Source organism: Onychostruthus taczanowskii, unplaced genomic scaffold, assembly GCF_017590055.1.
Source record: "Onychostruthus taczanowskii isolate IOZ18803 unplaced genomic scaffold, ASM1759005v1 scaffold39, whole genome shotgun sequence".
NCBI lineage: Eukaryota > Metazoa > Chordata > Aves > Passeriformes > Passeridae > Onychostruthus > Onychostruthus taczanowskii.
In genome coordinates this window covers 3,651,049-3,678,638 of record NW_024501348.1, presented here as the reverse complement: position 1 = coordinate 3,678,638, position 27,590 = coordinate 3,651,049, and the positions used below count along the sequence as shown (strand labels likewise).

The following is a 27,590-nucleotide window of genomic DNA, read 5'->3' as shown; positions in this document are numbered from 1 at the left end:
TTCAGTTCAACACATTATGTGTATTTCTGGTATAATTAAAAGACAACAGCTCTGGGTAAATAATTATATTACATATTTATAACTATTGCAAGAATAGACATGTTTTGCATAATTTTCAAATTTTAAAAACAAGATATACAGTTTAAGAAGAGGACATTCAAATCTTTCAAAAGACTACCCAAGCCTTCTTCCAAAAAATAAAAATCAAAATAATGCAAGTTGTTTTCTGGCACCTACTTTTCTCCCACAATCCTTTCCCCCTTCCAGACACAAAAAGCAGCATCACAACCAATTTGTATGTGTTTCTCCTCTGGAAATGTGTCATGGCAAATAAAAGTGGTCACAAAACTGTATTCCCTCTAAATTAGGAGTTCACCAGACACAAACACATAGCAGTGTTTCATTTTATAATCCCCTCTTCAATGTCAAATCTTATACTAACTTAGATGGGCTACTTATGTGAGCATTTATGCCCCATAAAAAACTGAATCAACCATTTTTTAAAAATCGTCTTTTACTAGTTCATAAATTATTCAAATTTAGTCCCATCCCACATGCCTTAATATTACTATTCCACTGCACTGTTTCTCCAAGTATCTAGTGGGCACTCAATTAAAACTCCTAGCTTACAGGTCCAGCTTTGCTTTTCCTACAAGTAATGTATCTGTAGGTACATTAACGTTCATAAGGATTTAAGCGTAAATACAAAAAGTAACCTTTGTAAACAGTTCTCATGTCATAGCCAACACAGAACGTTCAGCGAAGCACTCAAGTCACTGCTGTTAGGACAAACAACCTTATAACTCAAAGACGTACTCGTTAGCCAAACATATTCTACGGAATATGAGAGCTGCCAGCGCAAAGGTCAGCAGGACAATGAGCACGGTGGAGCCCGTGTGGTTGGTGTTGGCCCTGGGCTGCTGTGCCCGGTTGAAGTCGGCTGAAGCTGGGGCCCGTCGCTGGCTCTGCTGCTGCGCACGGCGCTGCCGAGGACTCAGCGAGGTGGTGGTGCTGGACACAGCTGGAGCATGCTCCTGGCCAGCCACTGCACTGCTGTGCTGAGCTTCAGACTAAAAGAGAAAGGTTGAGAGCTGTCAGACAATGCAGCACATAAGATTAGCAAGAGATAAAATCATAAGGACTCAAATGTGCTCTTCAGATAACTGTTAATGCATGTCACTGATAATTACAGGATTGTTATAGCTGGTTTTTTTTATCCATACACTATCCTGAGCAGAAGTATACTGCAAGTTGAAAATCAGCAGTTTTATAGACAAGAGAAGGCTGAAGGAAGTCTGCCAAACCGTGTTTGTGTTAGAGATTTCAAATATCTTTGTCTAGGATTTGTTTTAACTCTTTGCTGCTCAAGAAATCCTCTGGATAGTTATATCTCTGAGGATTTGCAATGTCACCTATACTGAAGGGGAAACAAGCTGGGGAAGCCAAAAGAAGGATGGAGAGAAGTCCAAGAACTGTAATTAAGCAATGCTGCAGTGCTTCCTGTGGACAGCTGGATCCAGAAGTCTGTTCTCATCACGACCACCACCGAAAAAACAAAACAAAAATCCTAGCCACAAACCACCTGATCCCAGCAGGAGTTCTGAGCACAGCACGTGTGCAGGCACTTACCTACTGCCCTCTACTGGTCAAACTCGGTCTGACATTACAAGCACTAAAAAACACACTTTGGCAAATGATGTTTTGCTCGTGAGAATTTTATGCTGAAGAAAACAAGTTTCAATCTTATGAACTAGAAAATATGACATCTGATTTCCCACCAAACGAATCCTTTGCAATACTAAAAAGCTCAAACTTACAACATTTAATACTAAAAATAGTGATACAGCACAGTCATTAGAAATAAGTGTTTTGACAAGGTTCAGTTTAGAAGTGTTTAAAAAAAAAAGAAGCTCTGAGAAAAAACTGCAGGTTTTAAAAATTTTTAAGTCTCATTTTCAGTCCTCAGAAAACAAGGTTTTCTGGTATTCCTACTTAAACAAATTTGTAGCTATTTTCTATTTCTATTTCCTCCCCCTTTCCTTTTAAAAGATTATCATTACAGCAGGTAAAACTAGAATTCTGGACATTTTAGATTTTTTTCCAAAGCCTTTTAATGGACACAATATCCATAACCTTAAGCACCACTTCAGCCATCAACTATACCAATAAAAGATAACCTTTCCATGTGACCGAATATGGAATACCCTCAACTGCCTATGTGTGGACAAAGAATTCAAAATTTCCACCTAGTTGGTGATTTGTCTCACCATGGGAAGAGGCCTTCCATTCCTACCTCCCCATCATGAGTATTTCCCACTATTTATCATTGGCAAGGAATTACTCACCACATTTGACAACTTGCCTGTTTACACAGGCGTCTTGCCTAAATAAGCAAAGCAACTTGGGTAGCTTCAAAGAAAAATGTGTTTAAAAGATACATTTTATCAGCAGAGACAGCCAAGAACACCACAAGCAACCTGTCGTGATTTCCAGTGCACTGCAGAAGAAAGTAATTCTGCTTCTCACTTGAAAGCTCCTCATGCCAAGGAAAATAAAGATTTGGGGAAGCCAAATCTTTGAATAATGAAGTTCCTAGATTCATCTACATTCCCATCATCCAAAAGGTGAGAGGGAGAGAAGCGAATGCAGGACAGAAGAACTACCAATTCAATGAGCAATGGTTTTCTTCTTCCAACAGTTTTTAAAGATATAAAGAAGTCTAGAAATATTCCTAATCCTTCATCTTACTAACAAAAGTAACTAGCACTGGCTGTCACACGCATCTTCTCAATACTGCAAAACTTAAATTTAAAAATAAAACAGAAAGACCCTGTTCTGACTAGAACAAGCTGTCATACACTGACATGAACAGAGCTGTGATTTAAGAGAAATCTCACTGAAAATTTCAAGGCTTGAAGTTATTTTTCTGAGGAAATTATAGGTCACACACATCTTCTCAATACTGCAAAACTTAAATTTAAAAATAAAACAGAAAGACCCTGTTCTGACTAGAACAAGCTGTCATACACTGACATGAACAGAGCTGTGATTTAAGAGAAATCTCACTGAAAATTTCAAGGCTTGAAGTTATTTTTCTGAGGAAACTATAGATGGATTGGGCCAGCAGCACACCAAAGGCTTCACCCAAAGCTTAGCTAATGCACCACCTTGGGATTCCGGAATCAACATAATCAATGGCTAGCTAATACCAGACATGCAGAAGAAAGCTAAGAAAAGAGTATTCATGATCCAATATAAATTCGGGTCCAGGTATTACAGTATCTTAAATAATATAGATGACAGATAGATAGATAGATAGATAGATAGATAGACAGATAGATAGATAGGCAGATATAGATAGTTAGACAGATAGATAGATTTGTTTTCATTTGTTTGAGGACTTAACTGTTAAGAATCCCAAAAATGGCAGATGGGCTGCACTATTTAGAAAAAAAAATCACAATCATCTTGTCTTCAACTTAATGGCAAGTCTTTAAACTCTTCCTAAGCAAATATTACAAGATTTTTAGACTAATGTAACACCTCACATGACACAATTTCTATTGTTTCTGCCAAACCATACTGGAAATGTGGATGAGGGTCTAACAGACTAAAAATAGAAATATTCAGTAATAGTTACATTATAGCCACCTTGAGCATATGATCTTTACAGACATTTAATACACACATGCCAGATTATTACATACTACTTATATTACTACATGTCACATTATTTCTGAAGCTTCTGAAACTGTTAGGACTGACAGAAAACTTTGCTCCAAGGACATCTGAACAATTATTTGATGAATAAGCTAGTTCAGTAAAATATAATTATATTAGAACTAACAAAAACTTGTACCGTCTAAAAAAATTCAAGTAAGGAAATTTGTATCATGTTCAGTCTACTGAAAAATGGCAGAATTCATTGCATCTCCAGGGCATTTTTTAAAAAAAATGTTATCAGAATACTAGAAGGATATTTAATCATCCTAGAAGGGATGTTTTACAAATACAACAAACTCAGGAACTCAGAACCATATAAATCCTCTGGGTTACTGAAGCCTCTCTCACTTATACTAATGGTCTGGGGAGAGATGCAGAAATCAGGATAGGTGAAATACTTGTTTGTCTGTACAACTTTCAACTGAAGAAACAGTGTTAAACACAGTTTAACACAGTGTTAAACACAGTTTAACACAGTTTGGCTTAATGGCTAATATGAAAAATGCCTGTTTTTTATTGAAACAAAGTTGGGCCAAGTACTCTCAATTGTCAAGACATTTAAAATGGTTGCTGTAGTATTACAGAACTAAGACATCACTTAACAGAGATAAAGGGTTTTTTACCCTTTATACTTTTTACCAATATATCATTCAGAACATATGATTAAAGGTAAGGGCTTTTATAAATCTCATGCACCAGAACACAGCCTCATTTTCTGACAGAAACCTTCACCAGCTCAAGAGTAGTTGGCTTCAGTTACACTGTTCATTCTAACACCCCTCATAATGCTTCATCTAGCCACTACTACCAGTGCAGGTCACTACTATAGGATATTGCTTAAGAACAGATGTACTCAGGCTTAATGTATTCCCAGGTTATCAGAAAACAACTTAACCACAGTTTTTACCTTGTTACTTTATAAAGCTCACCAAGCATCAACTTTATTCATTAGCTGTAAGCCCCAAGGTGGGGCAGCAGTCCATATCAATACACCGACTGTACTGCTACAGATTTGGTGGGAATTCCGACACCCATAATCCACACGGATTTAGTCTGTGCAATCAGGGGGAAGACAGAAATGCAGCCTACCAGCCTCTGCTGCTGAGTAAACTGCACGGCTCTCCAGCCTCCACTAATGAGTCCCACTGTGATCAGAGTTTTGGTACCAAAATGTAGGTGACCACTGGACCCAAGTCCCACCTGAGTATCCATAATATATTCCTTCAAAAACATTGTTTTGCTCAGATGTGGAAGGATCTCACCTTCATACTAAGGGCAATTAATTTTATCAAGCCAGCTTTCAGCAGCAGTACCTTGCTTGCACTTTCAATACTCAAGCAAGAATAACATACTATTACTTTGCCCTGATTAGACATCAACAGCAAATTAAAATTTACAAATTACAAATAAAATAAAGTACTGTCAGAAGTAGTCCAGTCAGAGATGTTCTCTGTACGGGGTTCAGACTCCTCAGAAGTACTATGCTACATAATGCCTTAGGTAGCCTATTGTTTTAGTTTTATTAATGCTAAAGACTGCTCTCTGCAGCTCTGTATCCTGTAGACAAGTTGCTGTGGCAGCATTTTCCAAAGCAGCGTTGTTCCTTTCCTTGTTCCCCTGCTGTTGTTCTCATTGCCTTGCACCTGGCAAACCTGAATAATGTTGTGACAGGCTCTCTTGGGAAGTAGGTCTCACTGGCAAGATAATCAACCCCCTCCCCTCCTTCTTCTTCCTTCAAAAATCAGCTGTTTAAAGGCTGCATGAACTTTCTCTAATACAGGCACATAAAACTTAACAGCCAATGTGCAACATCTGCACCAGTGTTGCACACTCCAGTCATTACTAAAAGGATAGTGAACAGGAACAACCACTAGCTGGTCTGGCAAAAAGACAAGAGAAGCTGGAGAGGAAGGGAAGTGACCTGAAAGATGTGTTCATGCAGGGAAAGCCCAGAAGTCAAGAGCTCTGAGTGCACCTTCCCTACAGCACAAACACATGCAGCAATTACACAGTAAGTATTTTCAAAGGGCAAGAATCTGTAAGGTTGAAGTACTGAGTAACACAATGACAGCCGAAACATGAACAAACAGTTTCAAACTGAGTTTTGAAACCTGAAAAATGTATGCTTAATGGAAATACTGTAAGACTTGGTTCTTCTTTAGTCAGTGAGGCTATAGTCCTTTCCCTAGGTGAAAGACGACAGAAGGGAGAGCTAATTAAAAATCTCTTTTTCTGATGGAATGAAAAATTCTCTCTTCAGGAATAAGGCCCTGTGTGAAACAAAGAAATGGACACAAAGTGATGCTATGCCAGAGACCCATTTCAGAGTGCTCTTCACACAAGAATTAAGTTAGCCCTGTCCCAGTAAGGACATTGCTGTGTTCACAAATATCTTGCCATTAACACATTTCAAAAATCTCTGGTCTTTCAAGAAACTTAAAGGTAAAAAAATCGTGGAACAGACAACTGTTGCTGGAAAGAACAAACTCAACCACGAAGCAGACCCACAGTAAAATAGTCTACAGATTCCTTCACCTTCACCTAGAGGTGACCCTTTCCTTAGCACCTATTTACCCATTGTGTCTTTCATGAAGACTGGTTACAACTGTTCTAGGAGCAGAAGAAAGGTAACACTCCATTTTTTCTGCACGACTACTTTTAGTATTCACCTCTGTATTGTCTAGAAAGACAAAAGGTCCCATGGCTTCAGAGTGAGACATATTAACCTATTATATCAGAAGGAATTACACAAGTTAATACAAGAATTCAGCACTGGCCCACAAAGAGAGTAAACCCAGCAAGTTTTCTGGAATAGTTTTTAATCAAGTACACATTTGTAGAGTAAGTGGCAAACATTTTATCCACAGAGAGAATAATATGTTTTGGTGTTGCCCATATCTAACACAACTTAATAAGGCAGAATTAGGTCTTTACACAACAATAATTCAATAAACGGATTTTACACATGCAAGAAACCCAGCTGAGTAAAAAAGATCTGAGGTTTGCACGAGTACTCTTTCACACCTGTAAGCAGATCAAGGCCCAGAGTGCTCTACTTCGAAAAGATTTCTATTACCTTTCACATGAATAAGAACACAAAAATAGCAAGCTCAAATTCCTTAAAACAGTCTTTCCTGTTATACATTTCCTTCTTCCACTGTGTGGCTATTTTCCACTACTGAATGGCTCCAGATAATTCCTAACACTCAAAATGTGACAGCTCAGAAACACAGGTCTTGGTTCAAATGAAAACTAACAATCCTGAATATTAGTTCCATTTCCTAAAACAGGAACCACTTATCATTTACAGTTAATCACATATATGAATATTTTTACATACATTTATATGCTTATATGTTTAAAGGTCTCATTTCCCAGAGAACTGAACTTCTGAAAATTAAATTAATCATTAATGATTAAATCAGTATAATTGATAAAACTAGTTTTCTTAAAAATGTGATTAATTTTTAAAAAGTCTCTCTCCCTAAGAAAATGCCAGCAATGCCTTGGTGTGTCAGATCTTTCTACTATATTAGCCAGGATTTGTAATAAGAAGAATATAATAAAATGGTTTATTAAATCCTGAACAATCTGGAAGAATCCTTATTGTGGGGGGAAAAAGTTTGCTATTAGCATGTTTATATTTCTACATAGCTTGAAAACATGTTGCAAACACACAACAGATGTTATTGGACATGTCGTAGGATTTTTAACCAATCTGCAGCCCCATCCTCTCTAAAAAAGGCAGCTTAGCTGGGATTTGTCTGCAATTTATCAGTGAATTTAGATTGCATTTGCAACAGTTGTAACAGCAGCTGCCTTGGCCCTCCACCAGACCTCAGTCACTTCTGAAACCTTTATGTAAGCCCTACACCTAGCAGTATTAAAATACAAATGTCACATTTCAAATGGTAAGAATATTTTAGACTTACTTAAGAGGTTATAAAACCCAAGAAGATAGTATTGATTGATATTTAAAAGCTAAAGGTTAGCACTGAAACATTTTTTGCATGTGGCTAAGAATTCTGTAGAAAAAAAACATTATGCAGATGGTAAAATGCTTCAGACACCATAAAGTTTTAATGAACACTTAATGTAATTAAAGGAAACACTGGGAAGAACAACTGCTAAAAGAACATTATTTCTTGTTTTAAGAGAAGAAAGCGAAAGCAGAGGTTGCTATTTCTAAAAATGATTCAGCATACTATTTACTAACAGATTTTATATAAAAGCGTGCAGGAGCTCCAGCATTAATATGTGAACTACATATTTAATCAGTACTCCCATCAGCTTAAGAGGACCAATTTCATATTCAGATGATGCCCAATAAAGCTCAAAGATGGACCATACCGTTGCACTTGTTGGATCTGGGAAGGCTCTAGCTGCACCATCCTGCTGGGGCTCACGTGAAGCAACAGAGTGGTTCAGTCCTGATGTGTTTGAGGGTCCAGCATCAGATCTCCTGGATGAATTGACCTCTGCCTACAAGAAGCACACATGTACACTTCACAGACAAGATCAAAATTGCTCCAAAACTATTTGGCTTATTTTGGAATGTGTATTTCATTGTAGAGAATATGAGGCTTACCAAAATGTAATCACCAGGTGTGCCAGTGAAATGCATTTCAGTGACACAGCAACAAGTTTAAGAAATTTTCATTATTTAAAAATAATTATTTAAAAATAAGACCGCAAATCTGCAAACAATGGTTTAAAAACCAATTTTGTTTGCACACAACAAATATAATGTTCAAAAAAAGCACAGATGTAGAGAGCAAAAAATTAAATTCTTTAGAAGATGCAGGACATTATGCCAGAATAACACAATTTTTAAAACTTTTGTTTTGCATGTCCTTAAGACAATGCTGGCTTACTGTTGATACAAGTGAAACAGCACAGCCTGTTCCCCTACAGGACCAAGGAGCCTCTTGTGAGTGCCAGTGTAATCTGGCTACACTGGTTTCAGTACCAAAGTTGCCTCAGAGACAGAGTGGGCATATATGTATAACACTACACTGGGTAGTATATGCATACCAGTGTCCAGTATTTAAATTTCAGCACAGATTAAAAGAAAAAATTCAAGTCTTGTAATACTGCTTTCATACACATTTACAAAATGCCTACTACATGTTATTTCCCAGAATTTAGGTTTCACACTTAGGAAATCTGAGACAAGAGATCAGTAGAGACACGTAGAAGAACACAAACCCCAGTATATATGCCAGCAGTAATCTCTTGAGAATGGAAAGACATACCATCATAGCGCTGAACTGAAATACTTCTAAAATTTACACGTCAAAAAAAAAAGAAGTTGTGACCAGATCAATTTTTATCAGTAAGCAAGTCACCTCCCAAGTCATGTGTCTAGATCCCAATTTATTACAAAGACGACAACTTCAAATCTAGTGACTGTCTTCAAATGCAGACATAGGTAGTGGTGGTAGTAGTAGCAAGAAATACAAACAGTGTATTAGAAAACAACCAGTTACGGTGATAACAAACTGATAAGATCACAGTATAATAGTCTTTAATGATACTATTTAGTGTGAGGAAATTAAGTTCTCTGTTTCTTTATATGTATTACCTCAAGAGAGTCCAAAAAATATGTCACCAAAACAATCTGGAGATGGATTTAACATTTAAACACTTAGAATCTATAAGAACACTGCTTTCTCTTTGCACTTGACTATTATGAACTGTAATATTAGACAGGAAATGTTCTGATTCAAATAAGGATCATCAATAAAGCAACACAAATTATGAAACATTTAGACTGGAATGGAACTCTAGATGTCCCTGGTCCAACTCTCTCCAGAGTCATGTCCAGACAAGTTTTGAGCATCTCCAAAGCTGGAGGTTCCAGAGTCTCTCTGGGTAGTCTGCTCCAGCATTTGACAATACGTGGGGTGAATCTTTCTTTCCTATATCCAATCGTAAGTCCCCCAGAACCTGTGAGTACAGATTTTCATACTCTTGCTTCTTTCAAGATGAGCTTATTTCATCTTTACTGTTAATCTCTACAAATGTGCATTTGATTTACTTAAGTTTATAAAAGTACTAAGTCTAGTATCTAGACTGAAGTCAGACTAACTTTTAGAAGATGACCAACATATTTAAACATAGTGTGAGGCTGAGCAGAGAACGAATTTTACTGCAAAATATGCCTTGTGATGGCAACATGAAGGTAAACCATACTGTTTTACAGTGATAGATGTGCTATTACTAATTTCTTTTTCTTTTTTTAAGTAAAACAGATTTTCTGTTATGTAACACCTAAAATGCAGAAAACTATTTGGAAGTCAATATAAAACTGATACAAAATATAATTTACTATTAAACAGACAGGAACAAAGGTGGATGCTCACAGAAGTAGGAAAAACCGTAATGAAAAGAAGAGTTGGGGTTTTTTCCCCCTTCTGAATTTCATATTCCTATCTCAATACCACTTTTTAAAAAGTTACCATCGTGTTTAAAGCTGGTAAGAAACACAGTAACCATGGGATCATCTACACATAGTTAGGACACCTCTTATTTAAGGATGAAGCTAATATGTTTGCTAGTAGAGACTCTCTCAAACTACACATTCAATCAGCAATCTGATGTTAAATTGTATCCTGTAAATTGACATGAAATTTATCCATATGATTAAAAACTTCTTTATTTTCTGCTAGTAATTCATACTATTAGTTTATTACAAACACATCCATTGAACACCTCCGCCTAACAACAAACAGACAAGAAAGTCAAGCAAAGCAGAGAAGCAGGAAACTTAAAAAACCCCAACCCTTAAAATTCGATTTGAGAAGGGAAGAAAGGTGCAACCAGAGGACAGAACTGATTTACCTTATTAAAAAAAAAAAAAAAAAAAAAAAAAAAAAAAAACCAAAACAAAAAAAAAAAAAAAAAAAACAAACCAAAAAAACACAAACCAAAAACAAAAAAAAAAAAAAAAAAACAAACCAAAAAAACACAAACCAAACCAAACAAACAAACAAAAAAACCCACCACAATGGATTGTAAAAGGCTGTAGAAACCTAAAGCTTTTGTTCATTTTTTTTCCTGACAAGTGCTTCTTCTTAGGAGGTGGTGGTAAGCATATAGATACAGGAAAAGCACCTGTATTCTTTAAAGACTTATCTCTAAGTCTTCAATTTTAAAACTGAAAAAGGTATGAAATGTAAGTTATGAGTTCTTTCTCACAAAAGAAAACTCCAAACAAAAACTCTGATATTTCTATAATTTCTTTGAAGTTTAGCAGTTCTTAAGTAAAAATCAACCCTACAAGTTTAAATTCTTATATACTGTAAAAAGCCAGGAAAAGGCAATCCATTGTTCCTCCAAGTAGCTCAGCTTTAAAACTCTGCCCCTGTTTTTCTCATCTTTGTAAAATATCTGGAGATGTTTTTTTTGGTAAGTGTTATGGCACAGGAATATGCACATCCTGCAAAACTGGCAGGAATGCTGAGAAGACAATCTTTACTTTCCTGGCACACACAAAAAAAGTAAAAAGTAGCCTTAAGGACACTATTAGAAGAACATGGGTTATAAAAGGGGCAGCCCTGACCTTGGTAAGGATGCGTTCTGTACTAACGCCACATTGTCATAATGTAACTGTAGTTCCCTGCTCTCATACACAGTAGTCTTCCTTAGTGGCTGATTTAAGAGTTTAGTGGAAAACCCAGTGAAAAACAACACTGTGCATGCAAGACATGCAATTCTCTAAGGAATGTATTTGTCTAAACAAACCTTGCTTTCACTGAAACACAAGCTAGAGAACACATTTTTCGGTCACAGCAACTTCCACACCAGAGTTCAACTTTCAGTATCTTCAGATAGTAGCAGAGTAGTTCAAAAGAATTTGCAACCATTTTTCAGTAGTAATATGTTTTATTCCTTCCATAAGCCAAAAGGAAAAAAAATCACAAAGGTAAAAAATTTAGGTTAGCTTTGCCCAAACTTTCATCACACTTTTATGATAAAACTAATTCTGGAGAATTTAATCAAGTTATTAGTGTCAGAAAATGTGGAAATAAAAGCAACATAGGCAGTTTTTACCACAGTGGCCACCACTAAAATTAAAACTAGTAAATCAATGCTTGAGATGCACAACTTATTAACTGGCAAATTTCAAGAGATCCATTCTTATTTTCTCTTTCAGACTATACTGAGAAAACAGGTTTCCACATAGCAATTGATGAAGGTTTTCTGAAATGATGAATGTTTCTGTGATTTACAAGTTTTTCCTCACTATTTTCTTTTATAATTCTATACAAGAGAGATAAAAGTTTAAACAGTGACTTTACCTTGAAGCTAATTTGTCTGGCAAGTTCTTTAGCCTCCTTGTCTGCCTGGCTTGACACGCTTCCAGAAGTCAGTGGTAAGAGGGCTGTCTTCATAGATGTGCCACACATTTCACAACAGAAGTCTTGTGACCTGCCCACAAAAGACATAGCTCAGAATAGCACGTTCTCAGTGTTCCTGTGTGCTTGTTTAATAAACTATTTGCAGAACAATCCACAGAAAGACAAGTGGTGGCAAGGCCAGTAGCTCAGAAGTACTACCCCCTGCTTCAAATCATACTATCTTGAAAAAATATGTTGAGAATTATCTATATTACTAACACAAATTCTCTCATGTCATTTAGGAAAGTATTAACAACTGACTTAAATATCACTATTATTTATACTTTATTAATAATTTCTTACAATTAAAATACTTATATCTGCAGCAAATAAAAACTATAAATTATAAAGATTTAACTATTATTACAAATGTTATACTGGACCCAGGAGCTTGCACCTCCAATCCAGGAATTTCAGCTTCTTGGAGAACATAACCTTCCCACATCACCTCTCTACAGGGCACACAGCAAGTGGCTCTCCAGGCCAGTGAGGAACCACAGAGACTTGGCAGCACAGTATCAAGACCAACCTACCCCAATGACTCACTCCTGTTACTGAATGCTACTGAAAAGAGCCTGGCTGTACTTTTTTTACAACTTCCTTTCAGATAATTGTACACATGGACATGATCCCCTGAACCTTCTCATCTCCAGGCTGAACACTCCCAGCTCTTTTACTATCTCCATGGATGAAACATGCTCCAGCCCCTCACTCACCTTTGTGGCACTGCACTGAATTCGCTCCCGGACGTCCTTATCTTTCTTGTACTCTGACCCGGTCACAGCCCCACCTGAACCCAGCACTGCTCATGTCCCACCAGTGCTGAGTACTGAAGTAGGATCACTTCCCTTGACCTGCTGGCAATGCTCCTCCTCATGCACCCCAGGATACCATCAGCCTTCTTTGCTGCAAGGGCACCCTGCTGCCTCATGATCAGCATGGTGACCACCAGAATCTTCCCTTCCAAGCTCCCTTCTGGTCAGCTGATGTCATTCCTCTCCAGGGGCAGGACTTTTCTCTGACATTCCTCCAACCAACTGAGGTTCCTCTGGATGGCAGTACAACTTTCTGGTGTATCAGCCACTCCTCCCTGCTTTGTATCACCAGCAAACTTGCTGAGAGTGCACCCTGTCCCATTATCCAGATCACTAATGACACTGAATAGCACTGGCCCCAGTACTGACACCAGGAATACACCAATAGTGACCAGCCTGCAGCTGGATTTTGTGTTGCTTATCACAATCCTTTGAGCCAGGCAGCTCAGGCAGTTCTTAATCTACCTTACTGTCCCCAACCACCTAGGCTGTACTTCATGACTGAGGATAAGGGAAAGGACACCAAAAGCCTTGCTGAAGTCCCTATAAACAACACCCACTGCCTTCCCTTTGTCCACTAAGCTAAGCAATTCATCATAGTCACAAACCTGATCTTAAGTTAACTTCCTAAAGATCATTTAGAAGAAGTTGCTTCAGAATTTTGAACTAATTTCCTTATTACTTAAAGACAATTATACATCATTATTAAGGTTGTTTTCTCACCCACTTACTATCAATTCAATCATATCCACTTTCTCTCCATGCTGAAATTAGTACTGTATCACAATGTTAATTACATCTCCAAGTCTGAATTTCAGACAAACCTCTAATATGATCACACAATGCAGGAAGGAATGGAGTGCTCTCAAAATATTTTGTTTGACTTCAAGTTGCAAGCTTGCACAATATTCCGAGAAAAAGTGCCTACACATACAAGGTATCAAATTTGTTTTATATGGAATAGGTAAGATAAAGACTGAAGATAACAGACGGAAATAGCTTATTTCCTACTCAAAGCATTACCCTAAAAGTGAGTGAATGTAAATGTACCTAACAAAGGTAAGTTTGTAAGTAACAAACTTAACTTACTTCTTTGCAAGAGCTCTTCTTTCTTCTGGTGTGTAATCTAGAGATCCTATTGCTCCTTCGCCTTTGGTTGGCATAAATCCAATGATGGCTAGTAAAGCTGTTCTTACTGAAACGGGAAAACAGAGATATAAACAAAGTGGCAGAAACAACAGTTATGTAATCTCATTCCACACTTGGAAAAGTTGCATTTTTGACTGTAAAATTTCATTCCGCCAAGTCTGAATTTCCTACAAGCAACACTGGTTTGGGGTTTTTTTTGGTACACTGCAAGGCTTTCTTAACTCTGTTTTAACATTAGGTTGTAAACAAAGTAAAGGCCAACAGCCAACAAAGAAAAAAATCAATTGTCACAAAAATGTTGCATTAAGGTGAGTGTTCCAGACTTTAAAAATGATGAAAAAAGGTAAAGCAGAACTAACATATAAAATGGTGGTCGAGGGCAGAAGGGGAGCAGGGGGAGAGGAAACAGATAAGAAGGTTCACAGGGAATTAATTTTTTTGCGTCTGTTTTCTATTAGACATGAATTCTGCAATTTAGTGCACACATGCTCAGAGTTCTTCTTTTTTGCAAAGTATTGAAGAATTTGTTCCTTTTATGTTATCATAATAGGGGAAGGAGCTCACTTAAAATATTAATAATTTATTGTAACAGAATTGTCATCTGAAGCATCTCTTTTGACAACATCTGTATCTGGACCTTGTTTTAAACAAGTAATGAAATTTAAGAATTCAAGCCACTTTGCTAATAGATTTGGTAAATAAATATCGCATCAAAAAAGTACCACAGAAAAGAGACAGCATATATACAACTACTTAGAAACACAGTATTTTCTACTCTTTAAAAATCATTAGAGACTTAACAAAAGTTGAAGAATGGTCTGCTAGAAAACTCCTAAAATTGTACTAACATATTTTAAAAGTGAAACTGATATAGAAATATTTTATATACTGTACTCAGCAAAACATTACTTGAACATAAGCATATTGTCTTGGATGAACTGTGCCAGCTATAATAACAGTATTTTTAAAAATAAAGGTAAGAGAAGATTCAGTAATTCTGAACTCAAGCCACATTATCTTCCTCTTGAGTGCTCAGAACCACATCACTAGAATTGAAAACTCACTTCTATTATTATTCAAGCTGGCTTAGTGATCATGAAAGAACAGGGTAAAGTAACAGGATTTATTTTCATAAGAAAAATTTTAAACAAAATACACAAAGAATATTCTAAGTAGTCTGAGAATTCTTAATGTTTATGTATCCAAGTACAGAAGAGCTTACCATCACTCCTGAGCTTCTCAGCCCTGGCATTTACTTAGTATGATTTCTAAATCATTAACTTTCACTCTTTTATGACCTTACATTTGACAAATTCTTCCATAATTTTACAGCCTCAATATCTTGTCTCCTCTTCCACTATAAACATTCTTCATGAGATTTTTTTTTTTTAGTTTAAAGAACAAGCTGTTTGATGGGGGTAACATTTATCAAGGAATTGTTACTTACTACTCCATGAAGGCTGCCATGTTTCAGGATGATGCCCTGAGATGCTTAAACAAATTTTCTTCCCCACTTCAAACCTGCCATTTGCCTTCAAAGGAAGAAGGAGGATACAATAAAGCATGCCAGAAGTTAACTCTTGAGTTTTTGTAAAAGTCATAAAAATAATGAACAAAAGAATTCCATATACAAAAAATGTGGCAATTATACTACTGTCAACATGACAGAAGTGGCATTCAGCTTGCTGAAAACAGAACTGTGTCATCTGAGTCTATTAATGCATGAAGAAAACGTTCTACAAAACTATGCACAAAGGAAGGCCTTTGACTCTAACTACAGGTCTGCCTTCCTACATCTGAGCAATGTATTCAACAGAAACCAAGAGGGCCCAGTGCTCTCCAGTGGGGAGAACAAAAGGCTAGACAATCACATCAGCAATGTGACTGCTCCCGGAGGAAAGAACTTCCCATTTATGAGGCATAAAGCTTCATACAATTAAGAAATTACCAAAACAATCCTGGAAGACTTTGGATCTTCAATTATACTATATGTGCCACCTTTCTTACAAAAATAACATTATGTTAAACGACAAGAATCTCTCTCTCTCTCTCTCTACCGATGATAAAATTTGTAACAATAAAAAGGAAAAATTAGTAAGCACGCTTACTTACCGTCAGCAAAATAATGCTGGGTGGTTTCATGGGATATTCAGGTGGTAGCACTATTCGCCCATGATAAATCCCTCCATCAAAATCTGAATCTGGAGGGCCTCTAACAGTGAAGTGCCATTCAAAAAGATTATCCTAAAATGCCCCATCGATGGAAGAAGGGGGGGAGGGGGGGAAAAAAAAGTGTTCATCACAGAAATAGACAACTTGATGTCATTTTCTTGAACAAGGACAGGCTGAAGAAACAGCACACAGGCAGAAGTATTAAGAAGCAAAAATCAAGTAGAGAGTTAAGAGAATGCAGCACTAAGGATAAAGCATTGTAGGCCTCTGGTAATTTTCTTGTGCAATAATTCACCAAAACCCTCTAATTCATTTTCCAAATTCTTTATGCTAGCTGTATAAATTATTACAGGAGTTTTACTACCCAACAGATAGAAAACTGAGTCAAGAGTAAGATCCAAAATCTTTAGATCTTTGCCTCATTGAACAAAAATTTCTGGAGAACCAAGGAGAGACCTACACCAAGAAAGAACACTAATGACAGCCTTCCCAAAGCTCCTTCTGTGCCCCAGTTGACACAGGGATTTGACTCACACCCCAGAGAGCCCCTATTCTCCCTCTTCCACTAACAATTTTGAAACAGGTACTGTGCCTTACTGCACAACTTTGAAATCTAGAGTTTTATCGTCACTGGACATATAAATAACTTCTCTTTGAACATTATTTCTTTGGGGTTTTGAGCTGGGATTTGTGTATCAGAACTTGTGCTGCCAACAACTTCCTAAATATTTACAAGCAGAACAACTCCTACTGTTAGGACAGAAGCCCACATGAGGCTTGCTGTCAGTGAATGAGATCCCTCAGCTAATGCTAAACACTGGTATTACAGCACTGGGACAGCCCACTTAGTTGCAGTTTTTCAGGTCTAGGAGGCAACTGTCAAGATTTCCAGCACTTCCTTTCATCTGCCACTCTCTTCCCAGCGAGACACTGTTCTAATCCAGAAATAAGATCTTCATGTAGGTTACAAATAACAGCAAGAATTAAACCTCTCGATTTACCACAGGAAGGAGAAGCAAGCTACAGATAAAAACCAGTAGACAATAAGGAATATTTTATAGCACCTACGAACATGCATTATTATGTGAGCGTGTTAAGTGTGTTACGCATTTCTGCAAACAGCTAAAAATCAAACCTCCCAAGTGAATACCACAGAACACTGCTTTTTTAAATTAACCCAGTGAAGTCAGAAGGGATTTCTGTTTAAGCTTCTAACCACTAAGAACTTCATTGCCCTCTCAGCCCAAAAACATAACCAGGTGTTTAAACAAGAAGCTACTCCTTAAGTGAAATCCTCTCTGTTACAATGCATCCAGAATTGCACACATTTGTGTTTTTCACAGGTTTTATTAAATGCAAAACAGTAATCCTTAGAGATCACATTAGTTTAAGTGTTTCACCTCAAGAACTGAGCCAGATGTCAGGTTTGGGTACAAAAAGCTTGATTTAAATATTAAGTATTTCCATAGTCTTGGGAAACATACCCATGCTATAAAACTACTCAGGTGCCATGCAAAACTGTTATTAAGTACTTTCACCAATACCCTGAACTACAAGACCATTGAAATTAAATTCTGCTGCTGATTTCCATCATAGGGGAAAAAAAATTGGTTTGCTATCATTTAAATATTTTTCTTTAAAATATATATGCATTTTAGAGAAGTATATATTAATTAAGAGTACGTATGAATAAAACTGCCTAATTACAAGCTCTTGCAAACATACAGAGAAACAAACCTCCAAAGGCTGTGCATGATAATGATCTGTAGGATCCTTCAGTTCTGCAGCCTCTTTCATCAAACGCTTGACAGCTGAAAAAAAAGAAAGCATAGGACATGAAAATGAAGAAAATAACTTAATATGCATTGCATAGAAAAATACATAAAACATTTCTTGAAGAACTCTTTTCAGCTAACTAATCTTCTCCAGCAGATTCCAGCTTCATAATTCAAGACACTATATAATTGCTTATGATGAATAAACCTTAAATGGGTTATACAAGCGTAAAGTTATGAAAAATACGTGGATGGTCACACAGTTTCTCAGCACTGAACACTGAGAGTGAAGTAGTTTTATATTAGTAATTGTACCAGACAGGAGGAAAAACATACCTATCATTAACAGGGTTTCAGACTACAAGATTTACAAGGCTAACAACCTGAGTATCTTACAATACAGGACATCATGTGCATCTCTAACAACTGCTGAAAAGCTTTATCCTGACACCTCCCATGGCAATTACACCACTACTGAAGAAAAGGCTCTGAGGAGACTTTACTGTGACCTTTCAATACCTAGAAGATGCTCATAAAAAAGAAGTAACTTTTTACCAAAGCCTGTAGTGACAAGACAAGAGGGAATGGCTTTAAACTCAAAGAGAGTAGGTTTAAATTGGACATATGGAAGGAATTCTCTGCAGTGAGGGCAATGAGACACTGGAACAAGTTGCCCAGAGAAGCTGTGAATGCCTCTTCTCTGGAAACACTGAAGGCCAAGTTGGACAGAGCTTTGAGCTGCGGTCTAGCAGAAGGTGTTCCTGCCTGAGGCAGGGAGGCTGAACTAGATGACCTTTAAAGATCCCTGCCAACCAAACCATTTTGTGTTTCTCCTCCCACATTGCTGAAAAATACCAACTGAGAGGCTGCAAAAAAAAAGCCTGGAGAGGTAAAGGTTCATTCTGAGAATGTGTGATCCAGTGAAGAAAGCACAAAATTTGTTTCTTCTTTAAGCACTGCTGCAGTATTCATGGAACAGTTTTTCCTCTGGCTACCAAAAACTGCAGTGGAAGAAACAAGCATAATTCACAAAGTCTGTCTGCAATAAGTCATGGTATTTCAACCCACTTAAGTCATACTGAGTCACTAAGTAAACATTTGGCAATGGCAATTCTGAAAAATCAGAATGGTTTGGATCCTTTTGAAATAGAGAATCACAGACTGTCAGTAAAGCCAAAGAGTATCTAAAAAAAAAAAAAAAAAAAAGTCCAGACACTGAATTTGTCTAAGACAGGTTTTAGAGGCAAAATAATCAAGTTATTTTTTAATGTGACATAACCATCAGTGTGAAAAATAACTACACTTTCACAGACAGACCCAGTAACACTTTATCAATGTTCATCAAAATTAAATCCTGAGGAAATTAAGTTTCTGGACTAGACAGGAGAGTTCCCACCAAGCAGGAGGTGTGGGAGCTCTCTACTGCTCTGTGGAGGAAAGACAGAATATTACAGGTCAGAAGTTCTGCCTGACAATCTGCTTCTTGTGTTACACTGAACAAAATTTTCTAAAAAGCAAAATATGGATATTAAAAGTCTAAGAATCAAGTTTAAAGCCACCAGCTTGCTTTAGGATTGAGTGGTGGTGGAATAACAATTAACGAGCAAAATCTGTACAATAAATGCATATGGGATTCATAGATTCAATTCTGCCAAAAACCATGTCCAGTCAAATTCCACTTTCACGATCCTTTACTTCAAGCTACCCTCAAACTTCAGTTCATAGAACTGCTTCTTTTGAATATATCTGCAGGTCACATTCAAGTACGCCTGCTACGTGCCCAACCAGGCAAGTCTGTACCAAGTGGCTGGGGAAATCTTCTGGACACAGAAAATGCAAGTGATCAGTCTTTGTAAACGTCAGTGTAACTGCTTAAAGGGATGACAGGATTTGAACACTGGTTGTGTTTTCTTAGTAAATCATTATGTCTTTCCTTTAAAAAAAAAAAAAAAAAAGTGGTTCTGCATGACAGTAATGACAGTATCTTCCTCAAATGTACAGCAACCTTTTTATTCCGAAATTAATTCTCAAACTTCAGTTTGAAATTTCAGTTCCACTGTTTGAAAAAGAAAGTACAAAATGAACAGATAAACAATGGAATCCAGAATAGCTGGCATGAAGCTAGAGATCTCTCAATCTTTCAAGTTGACTTATCTAAGCTGGGAAAAGAAGAATAAAACAACCTGACAGCTTTTACTGCTTTGGCAAATGTTTCCTATCTTTTTATTTATGGCTGCTATTATGATTTTTTTCACTTTAAGCAAGATTTAGAGGTCTACTCAGAAGAAATACAGAAGAAGTAGTAACTTTTTTCCTATGTCTCTGCTAACCAAAACAGCACAATTAAGGATGCAATTTATTTATTAAATACAGGTTTTCCAATGAAAGTAAAACTCCCATAAAGCCCTTCATCTCAGAGAAACTTTTATAACTACTCAATCCACTTAAGTGATTAGTAAAACACAAGCCATCTTTGTTATGTGTTTTTCTATTAATGAGGCTACTACCTACAATTAGGAAAAATATTACACAACAATAATAGAAAAAATTGTAAAAAAATGAAATCACATAAACAGTTTGAGACAAGCATCAAGTCCCTTCAATTACATGGATGTGTCATGGATGACATTTTGGGAGGGTCTTCTAAAATCCAGCTGGCTTTGTTTTCTTCCCCCCTTCACTCTCTACCCAACCATTGAGCCAAGAGTGCCTGACCCACAGCTGGGGTAACCATCAAGTGACTTCAGAGGTCACAGTGCACAGAGGTCACCTGCTGAATCACCAGTCCCCACAGCAGCCCAAAGCACCGGGGAACCCAAACTGCATCAGCATTTTAAAGAAAATCTCATTTACTAAAGGTAATGTTTAAATTTCTTGTAAGGGGAAAAATAACAGTGAATCACACTCTCACGTAGTTCCACTGCACATCATTAAAAAAACCCATCAGGATTAAGTTTGTGTAAAGTACCTAGGATTTCTCATAAAATGACAGCACTTGAGGAACTTTGACATTTTAAGTAAAAAAAAAAAATCCCATTTTAAGTGATGTGGTCACTGACGCATGTAAGAAAACATATTTAAAACAAAGAGTCACAGTAGCTCTTTGTTATGGAAAATGGTATTTTTTCAATGATATTTTTTTTTCTGTACTCTCTAGAGAATTAAATCGAAACATACAGTAACTCTAACAGGTTCACAGCAACCTGCACAGTGTCACTAGGACTTATGTGTCACCTTGTGGATGTGATTCTCCTAGCCAGCTTAGAACCTGTGAATGATGTGTGATCATTTGTGAACTAAAAATAATAGAAATAAATCCAAAACACAGCACTGAACCAGCTACTAGGAAAAAAATTAACTCCATCCCAGCCAAGACCAGGACATTCCTCTGGCAGTTCCTTTGACTTCTGCTACAAAACAAACGTAAACACCATTTGCTAAGACACAGGCCAGCTGTTTTCCATCCTCATGGTCTCAGATACATCCCTTCTCAAGACCCATAAGCCTTCTGAATAGCTGCTTTACATCTTCACAGCCTCATGAACATTCTTTCACATGATCAACAAGCCTCCTGTATAAAGTATTAACAACTATTTAAAAAACACAAAAACTTTTAATTAGTCTTGTCTTGCTTTCCTCTCACCCTCAGAAACAGCCAAGCTTTAGTCTCCATTTCCCTCAGGGCAGCAGGAAGCACGGTACTCTTCTTGTAGTTGCAATTGACAACAACTGCTCAGTCAACACAAACGGAGGTAAAACTTACAAAGTCCAAAGTGCTTGTTGAACACGCTAAGATCAAACAATGAATAAATTTTAAACATCTGTTCAACACTTTATTTTTAAACAATCTATCCTTATTTCATACATGGAAGGTACTAAACAGCACAACAGCTACTGGCTATTTCCTATTAGCTCTGTTTAGTTAACAAAGAACTGACGCATGCTTGGCATGGATCACTTACTTGTACAAAAAATGCAGTGGAGAAAGAAGTACAGTTTGTAGGAAAAACAGCAACCATATTTAAGATGACAGCTAAGAGGATCACAATCTCAGCATTGTTATGTTCCGTGTGCTTTCAAGATCCCCAAGCAGCGCCCCTGGGCAACAAATGCAGGACAGCATACCATGCCTCCCTCCATGCGCTGTCCCTAGGCCTCCAGTACCCTCACTAACCAAATTCTCGATGAGGTGGTCTGCTGAAAGCAAAACAAACTCTGCCACCCGAAAAACTAAAAAGCATGACTGTGTGGGCTCTTTGTGAGGCACTGTAAGTAGTTCTTCATAATTCTTCAAGGGTCTGTGCTAATACCCACTCAGACACCTGGTCACAGCCTACACAAAAACGAGACGCTGTCGCTACAAGAGCAGTGACTACAAGATTTGGGGTCTGATCTTACAGCAGGCTAAGGGACACAGCTCTTGGGGGGGAAAAAAAAGGTAAAGAGATTATTCCAAGTAGCTGTCTTAAAAATTTCAGAAAATAGGGATGGATGTTCCTGAGGCATGAAGAGGATGAAGCCTCTACTTCAGTCAGCTGAGCTTTAATATTGATGGGAGAGGTTTATCAGCCATGTGGTAGCAGGCTGATACACATTGACTAATCCATTTTGAAATCCTAAGACAGAAAATAGTTTGCCCTTTTATAACTGCCAAAAATACACAGAAAAATATGAAGCAACAGCTTACAAAGCTTCGCCTCATTGAAGTGATAAAAAGAAACCTAAAGTGTGGAGTGTGAAGTTTCATCCCTTCCAAAATTAATGGTCTTTTTGGGAAGAAATAAAAAAGAAACTCAAGTTCATAGGCAGCGTGAGAAGACAGCATCAGACAAACGCCCCCATGGCTCCCTGCTCTCACAGAGGGTAAGTGACAGGAGCTGCCTGGCCATCCCAGACATGCACCGCCACAGGCTGTACCTGTGGCAACCCGAGACGGGCCAGAGCTGCGCTGCCTCTCATCGACAGAGACCTGGTGTGCAGGGGAACAAGCTGCTTTGTGTTGTGCAGAGCTACCATATTTCAGATACACTGGGATGAACTAACTGGATGTAGAAACAGGGATAAGGAAGAAGATGAACACGTTGCCTAGGAGCAATCAGCAGCAGGACAAAGACGTGTAGAAATATTGCTCTTCTGTGGTCTGCTTGAGAGCACACAAAGTACAGCACTGGAGAACCTAACTGATCCCCACTCATCAATCTGGCCTAGCCCATTCACAGAAGAGGATCCAGGTATTATCCACAGATGAACTTCAGCTCCTTCACAACTCTATAGCAGAATTTGGCTTAAAATAAAAATTAATAAAGGTACATGTTTCTTTTAACAATATTTTCCTATTTAAAATGTATTTTCATCTACAACATTACATTAAAGCAACTAAAAGGGTTAGTAGGATTTGCCCTTTCAAAATCTACTGAGCAGAAAAAGTCACTGTTTGCATTTTGCTCAAGTCTAAAACCAGATTTCAACAGTAGAAGCCTCTTGTACAGGTACAAAACGATTACTTTTTCCACTCAGTCTCAAGACAGCATGTTCCAAATCCCTAAAGCTGACCTGAAGGTTAGCAGCTTGGTTCTTCCTCTGTTAAAGGCAAAGCAACAACAACAGGCACCAGAACAGATACTTGTTCTAAAGCCCCACAGGGCTCGGTTACCAAAGTAATCCCTTCAGTCCACAGATGACACAACCCCTTGAAACAGAAAACATAGTAGACTTCTTTTTATGTATTTTAGTGACTTTACATTAATTGAAACTACTTTAATATTAGAATATTCTACAGTTCCATCATTAACCTTCAGTCGAATGGCAAGAGTGAGATACCACCACTGAAGTGCACAGGAAACTGGAACAAGATAGGAATTTGTAAAACATACACAGAAATATTAAGTAATTGCATATGCTCATCTACCTGGTTAGCAAATAAAGTGCCAGACTAAAAGCAGTGGCTATGCATAATTACTGTCAACTCATTTTAATGTGCAACTGTTAAAGAAACTATTTATTTAAAATATTTGTTTATATTTATTCAACACCTTTTTGCCCATCTGTTCAGTGAATGATTTCACACATATTGACTATTGAACTCAATGTTTTAAATCATTATAGAAAAAGTTATTTATATAATTTACAAACTTTTACTATCTATTTGGAACGAAGTAGTTTAATAAATTAATATGTAACCAAACATGTTTAATTTGGAGAAAGAATATTAAGCCATCGTATGAATTATTTATCTTTGCCCCATAAAGTTCATTTTGCTATGGAACAGCTGGTTCCAGCTGGTTTTCAGCACCAACAGGTGCTGAAAATCAATTCCAGTAAAAGTAATTTTCTCTTTATTATAGGAGAGACAAGCAACAACAAAGTGGAAGAACATTTCTAAATTAAGCCACAAATATTTGTCTTCTCCACCCAGATCCCAGGTGCTTGTCATACAGCACAGCACCACTGTTTCCCATGACGTGGTGAACCACAACCAGGGAGCATGTTTGTGTGGCCTTGTAAATTCACATATGCCACACATCCTGCATATCTCCCAAAAAAAAAAAAAAATTATTGCCTCCTGATATTTTGAATTACAACAAGTTCATAATTTGCTTAGTGATCCTTCTTATCTTTCAGTTATGCAACTTGGGTGTGAGGCTAAGGGACATAATTTAACAACAGCCACATCATCCGCATGAGGTATGTTTGTAAACAAGCGTGTCACTGACATTTGTAAGGTACAAATCATCACAACATTCAGTTTCTCCCCACCTCTCATGCTGGTAACAGGACGCTATGATTAAAAAATAAAGCTGCTATTCATCACAATAACATTAAGCTGATAATGCCTATATCTCGACACCTGGTTAGGGGAAAGCAGGGGCAGGACAGCAGCCTACACACAAACCCTGCCAGCCCTCAGAAGCTGCGGAAGAGGCTTTGCTCCGGCAGTGTCAGTCAGGCCGCCGGCTGTGCCAGCAGCTCCCGGGAGGTGAAGCCCCGGCACAGCCGCTCACAGGCCGCTGCTCCACCACAGCCACGCGGGGACACCCGGCCTGTCCACTGTCTGCCTCCCAGGAACCAAAACCTTCCCTTCTAGCGCTGTTTTCTCCACGTCTCTTGAGACATCTCTCTCACTTCAAGGATTCAAAAGAAAGCCCAGGAATTATAGGCATAGATTTTAACATGCAAACATGCCAAAGCAAACATGCGAACAAACACAGACACGCAAGTAAACAGAGCCTGTACAGCAATACTTCTGCAAAACAAACTGACGCCACACAGGCCGTTACCCCTGGCAAGCCGTCCCCTCACACGCACCTATTCAGAGAGCAGGCGATGCCCGGGGGAACGGGGCTCGGCCACCTGACTAAACGTTCAAAGGTACGTTTCCACCAAAATGGGTGGTGGGCACACAGACATGTACACAGGCCTGGCGGTCAGGGTGTTTTCAACCGAATTACAGCTCGGAGGAAGGTATCAACGCCATCGCACTGCGAAGGCGAACCGAACCCGGCCGGCTTCCGCCTGAACGCCGCCACCGCCCCGGCGCAGGGATCTCACCGCCTCCGCCGCGGCCCCCGGCCCTCCTCCCCGCCGCGGCCCCGGCCCCGGCCCCGGTCCCCGAGCCCTCCGCGGCAGCCCCGAGGCGCGTAAAGGCGCGGCCGCCGCCTACCCGGGCTCTTGAGGTTGTACCGGGCCTCCATGGCAGCGGGCACCGCTCGCTCCCTCCGCGGCAGCTCCGGCGGCGGGGGTAGGGGGCGGAGGAGGAAGGCCGGCCCCGGCCCAGCCCGCCTCGCCTCGGGACACTCCCCTGACGTGGCAGCGGCGGCGACAGCCCCGCCGTGACCGCGGGGGCAGGCACCTGCCGCGCCGGCACCGCCCCGGCCCGGCCCCGGAACAGCGGCCGCGAGGGGACGCGGTGCTGCGGCGGCCGGGCCGCGGTGGCTGCGCGGGCGGGAATGGCCCTTGTCCGCCCCGAGCGCAGCCGTGATGGGGCGAGGCGCCTCCGGGCCTCCGTGGGTTCGAAAACTGGGGGCTTGGAAAAGGGCCTTCCAGGAACCCACAGACCCAACACACTCCTGCCCAACAGACTTCATTGTAAGACTTAGTAGCATCTTGTTTGTTGGTTTTCAGGATCATGAAAGACTGAAATGGCGTCATATGTCAGTGATTATTATTTTAGGCAAGTATTACCAGCAAGAGCTTAACTTGATTGCCGCTTTTTCCATACCACAGTGACAAGGAGCTACTTACATCTCGACTCTTTCTCTTCCACCTGGTTATAGGTGTAATACACTTGGGATAGAACTTTTAAGAGCACATAGCTAAAAGAATATCTAAATTAAAGGGATCAGAATCTCAGCAGTCTGTTTCCTTTTGTTTCAATACAAACTGTAAATAAGAATCAACCTCTTAAGTACTTGTCTAAAGCATAAGTTTGAAGCTCGTATCTAGCTCATATTGTCCTTAATCTGTGAAATTAGTTGTTCTTTATTTCATCTTAATTTTATATTCTTCATAATCCTTTTTTACAAATGGATTTTTTGTTGTTGGTCTTAGTTCTCTTTTCCCCACTTTGACTGAACAGCAATGGCAAACAGCTATAAATAAAAACATTTGAGTAGGTACTTATTTTTCACCCATCATGTTCTCTCTCGGTATTACAAAACATCGTGTTAGTGTTTCCTTTCCTGTTCTGTTGCATAGTGATGTGTTAACGGCAATAAGTAAAGAAAGCAACTTTACTCCTCCTGAACAACTAGCAAAATTTTCAAAGGGGCAAAGTGATTGTCCTTTTTACAGGACAAAGCACTATGGATAATATAAAGGGTCATTAATGTACAGAGATGGGAAAAGATGGCATCAGACCTTGGGGTTCCCTCTTACAACAAAAGCACCCTAGATACATTAAATGGCCAACAACTCCTGGTGACATTTCAGCATTTCTAGCTAAGAATGGTTGATCTGACCATTTGAAATGGTGAGCTGCAGGCACTGGCTGTCAGGTTCACAAACTATTTTGGTCATAAGTATCTTTCCTTGTCTTCCAGAGCCACCTTGCTGTGCAGATGGAGAAGAGCATTGGGACAATCTGTCACAAAATTGTGCCCTTCCCAAAGCAGGAGACAGGTATTCTCCATTCAGAAATCTGGACTTCCATGTAAAAATTCTGGAATATATTTTGGTTGAAGATAATTTTTGAAGTTGTATTATACCATGAATGGTACAAAGTGGTAGTTATTATGAACTACTTAAGCACAATGTGGAGTTCAGCTCTGCCTTCTGGGCTCTGGCCTTTGACCCTTGGATGTGCTTACGGTGTCATTTTATATCGTTCAAGGAGGAAACACCTGCAATTAATGTGAAACTTGGGCTTTCAGCTAAAAAAAGATACATAGTCATTCTAACTGCATGACAGCTAAGCACTGTTGAAAATGAGCTGAATAAACTCAAAGCAAGAGAAATACCCTGAAAGAAGGTGCACATTTTCCCCATTTAAGTAAGCTACAAAGTGGCCTGGCTGGGAGCTAGGGGAATTGCCATGAGGTATTGTGCAGAGCTAGCAG

The 27,590-nt window shown here is 38.7% G+C and overlaps 1 protein-coding gene across 2 annotated transcripts; it reads right to left on the bottom strand.

The window, feature by feature from the left end:
• On the bottom strand, positions 1-25,895 carry UBE2J1 (ubiquitin conjugating enzyme E2 J1). Of its 2 annotated transcripts, none has more exons than XM_041412436.1 (8): positions 25,697-25,895; positions 17,999-18,072; positions 16,202-16,333; positions 15,537-15,621; positions 14,030-14,135; positions 12,027-12,156; positions 8,074-8,205; positions 1-1,070 (listed from the first exon to the last, which is right to left on the bottom strand). In XM_041412436.1, the coding sequence occupies exons 1-8, from the start codon at positions 25,725-25,727 to the stop codon at positions 798-800; spliced, it is 963 nt and encodes a 320-aa protein (XP_041268370.1). In that variant the 5' UTR covers positions 25,728-25,895; the 3' UTR covers positions 1-797. The 2 variants fall into 2 exon arrangements, with proteins under 2 accessions (XP_041268370.1, XP_041268371.1); XM_041412437.1 differs by lacking the exon at positions 25,697-25,895 and adding an exon at positions 25,342-25,478.
• Positions 25,896-27,590: the final 1,695 nt, after the last annotated feature.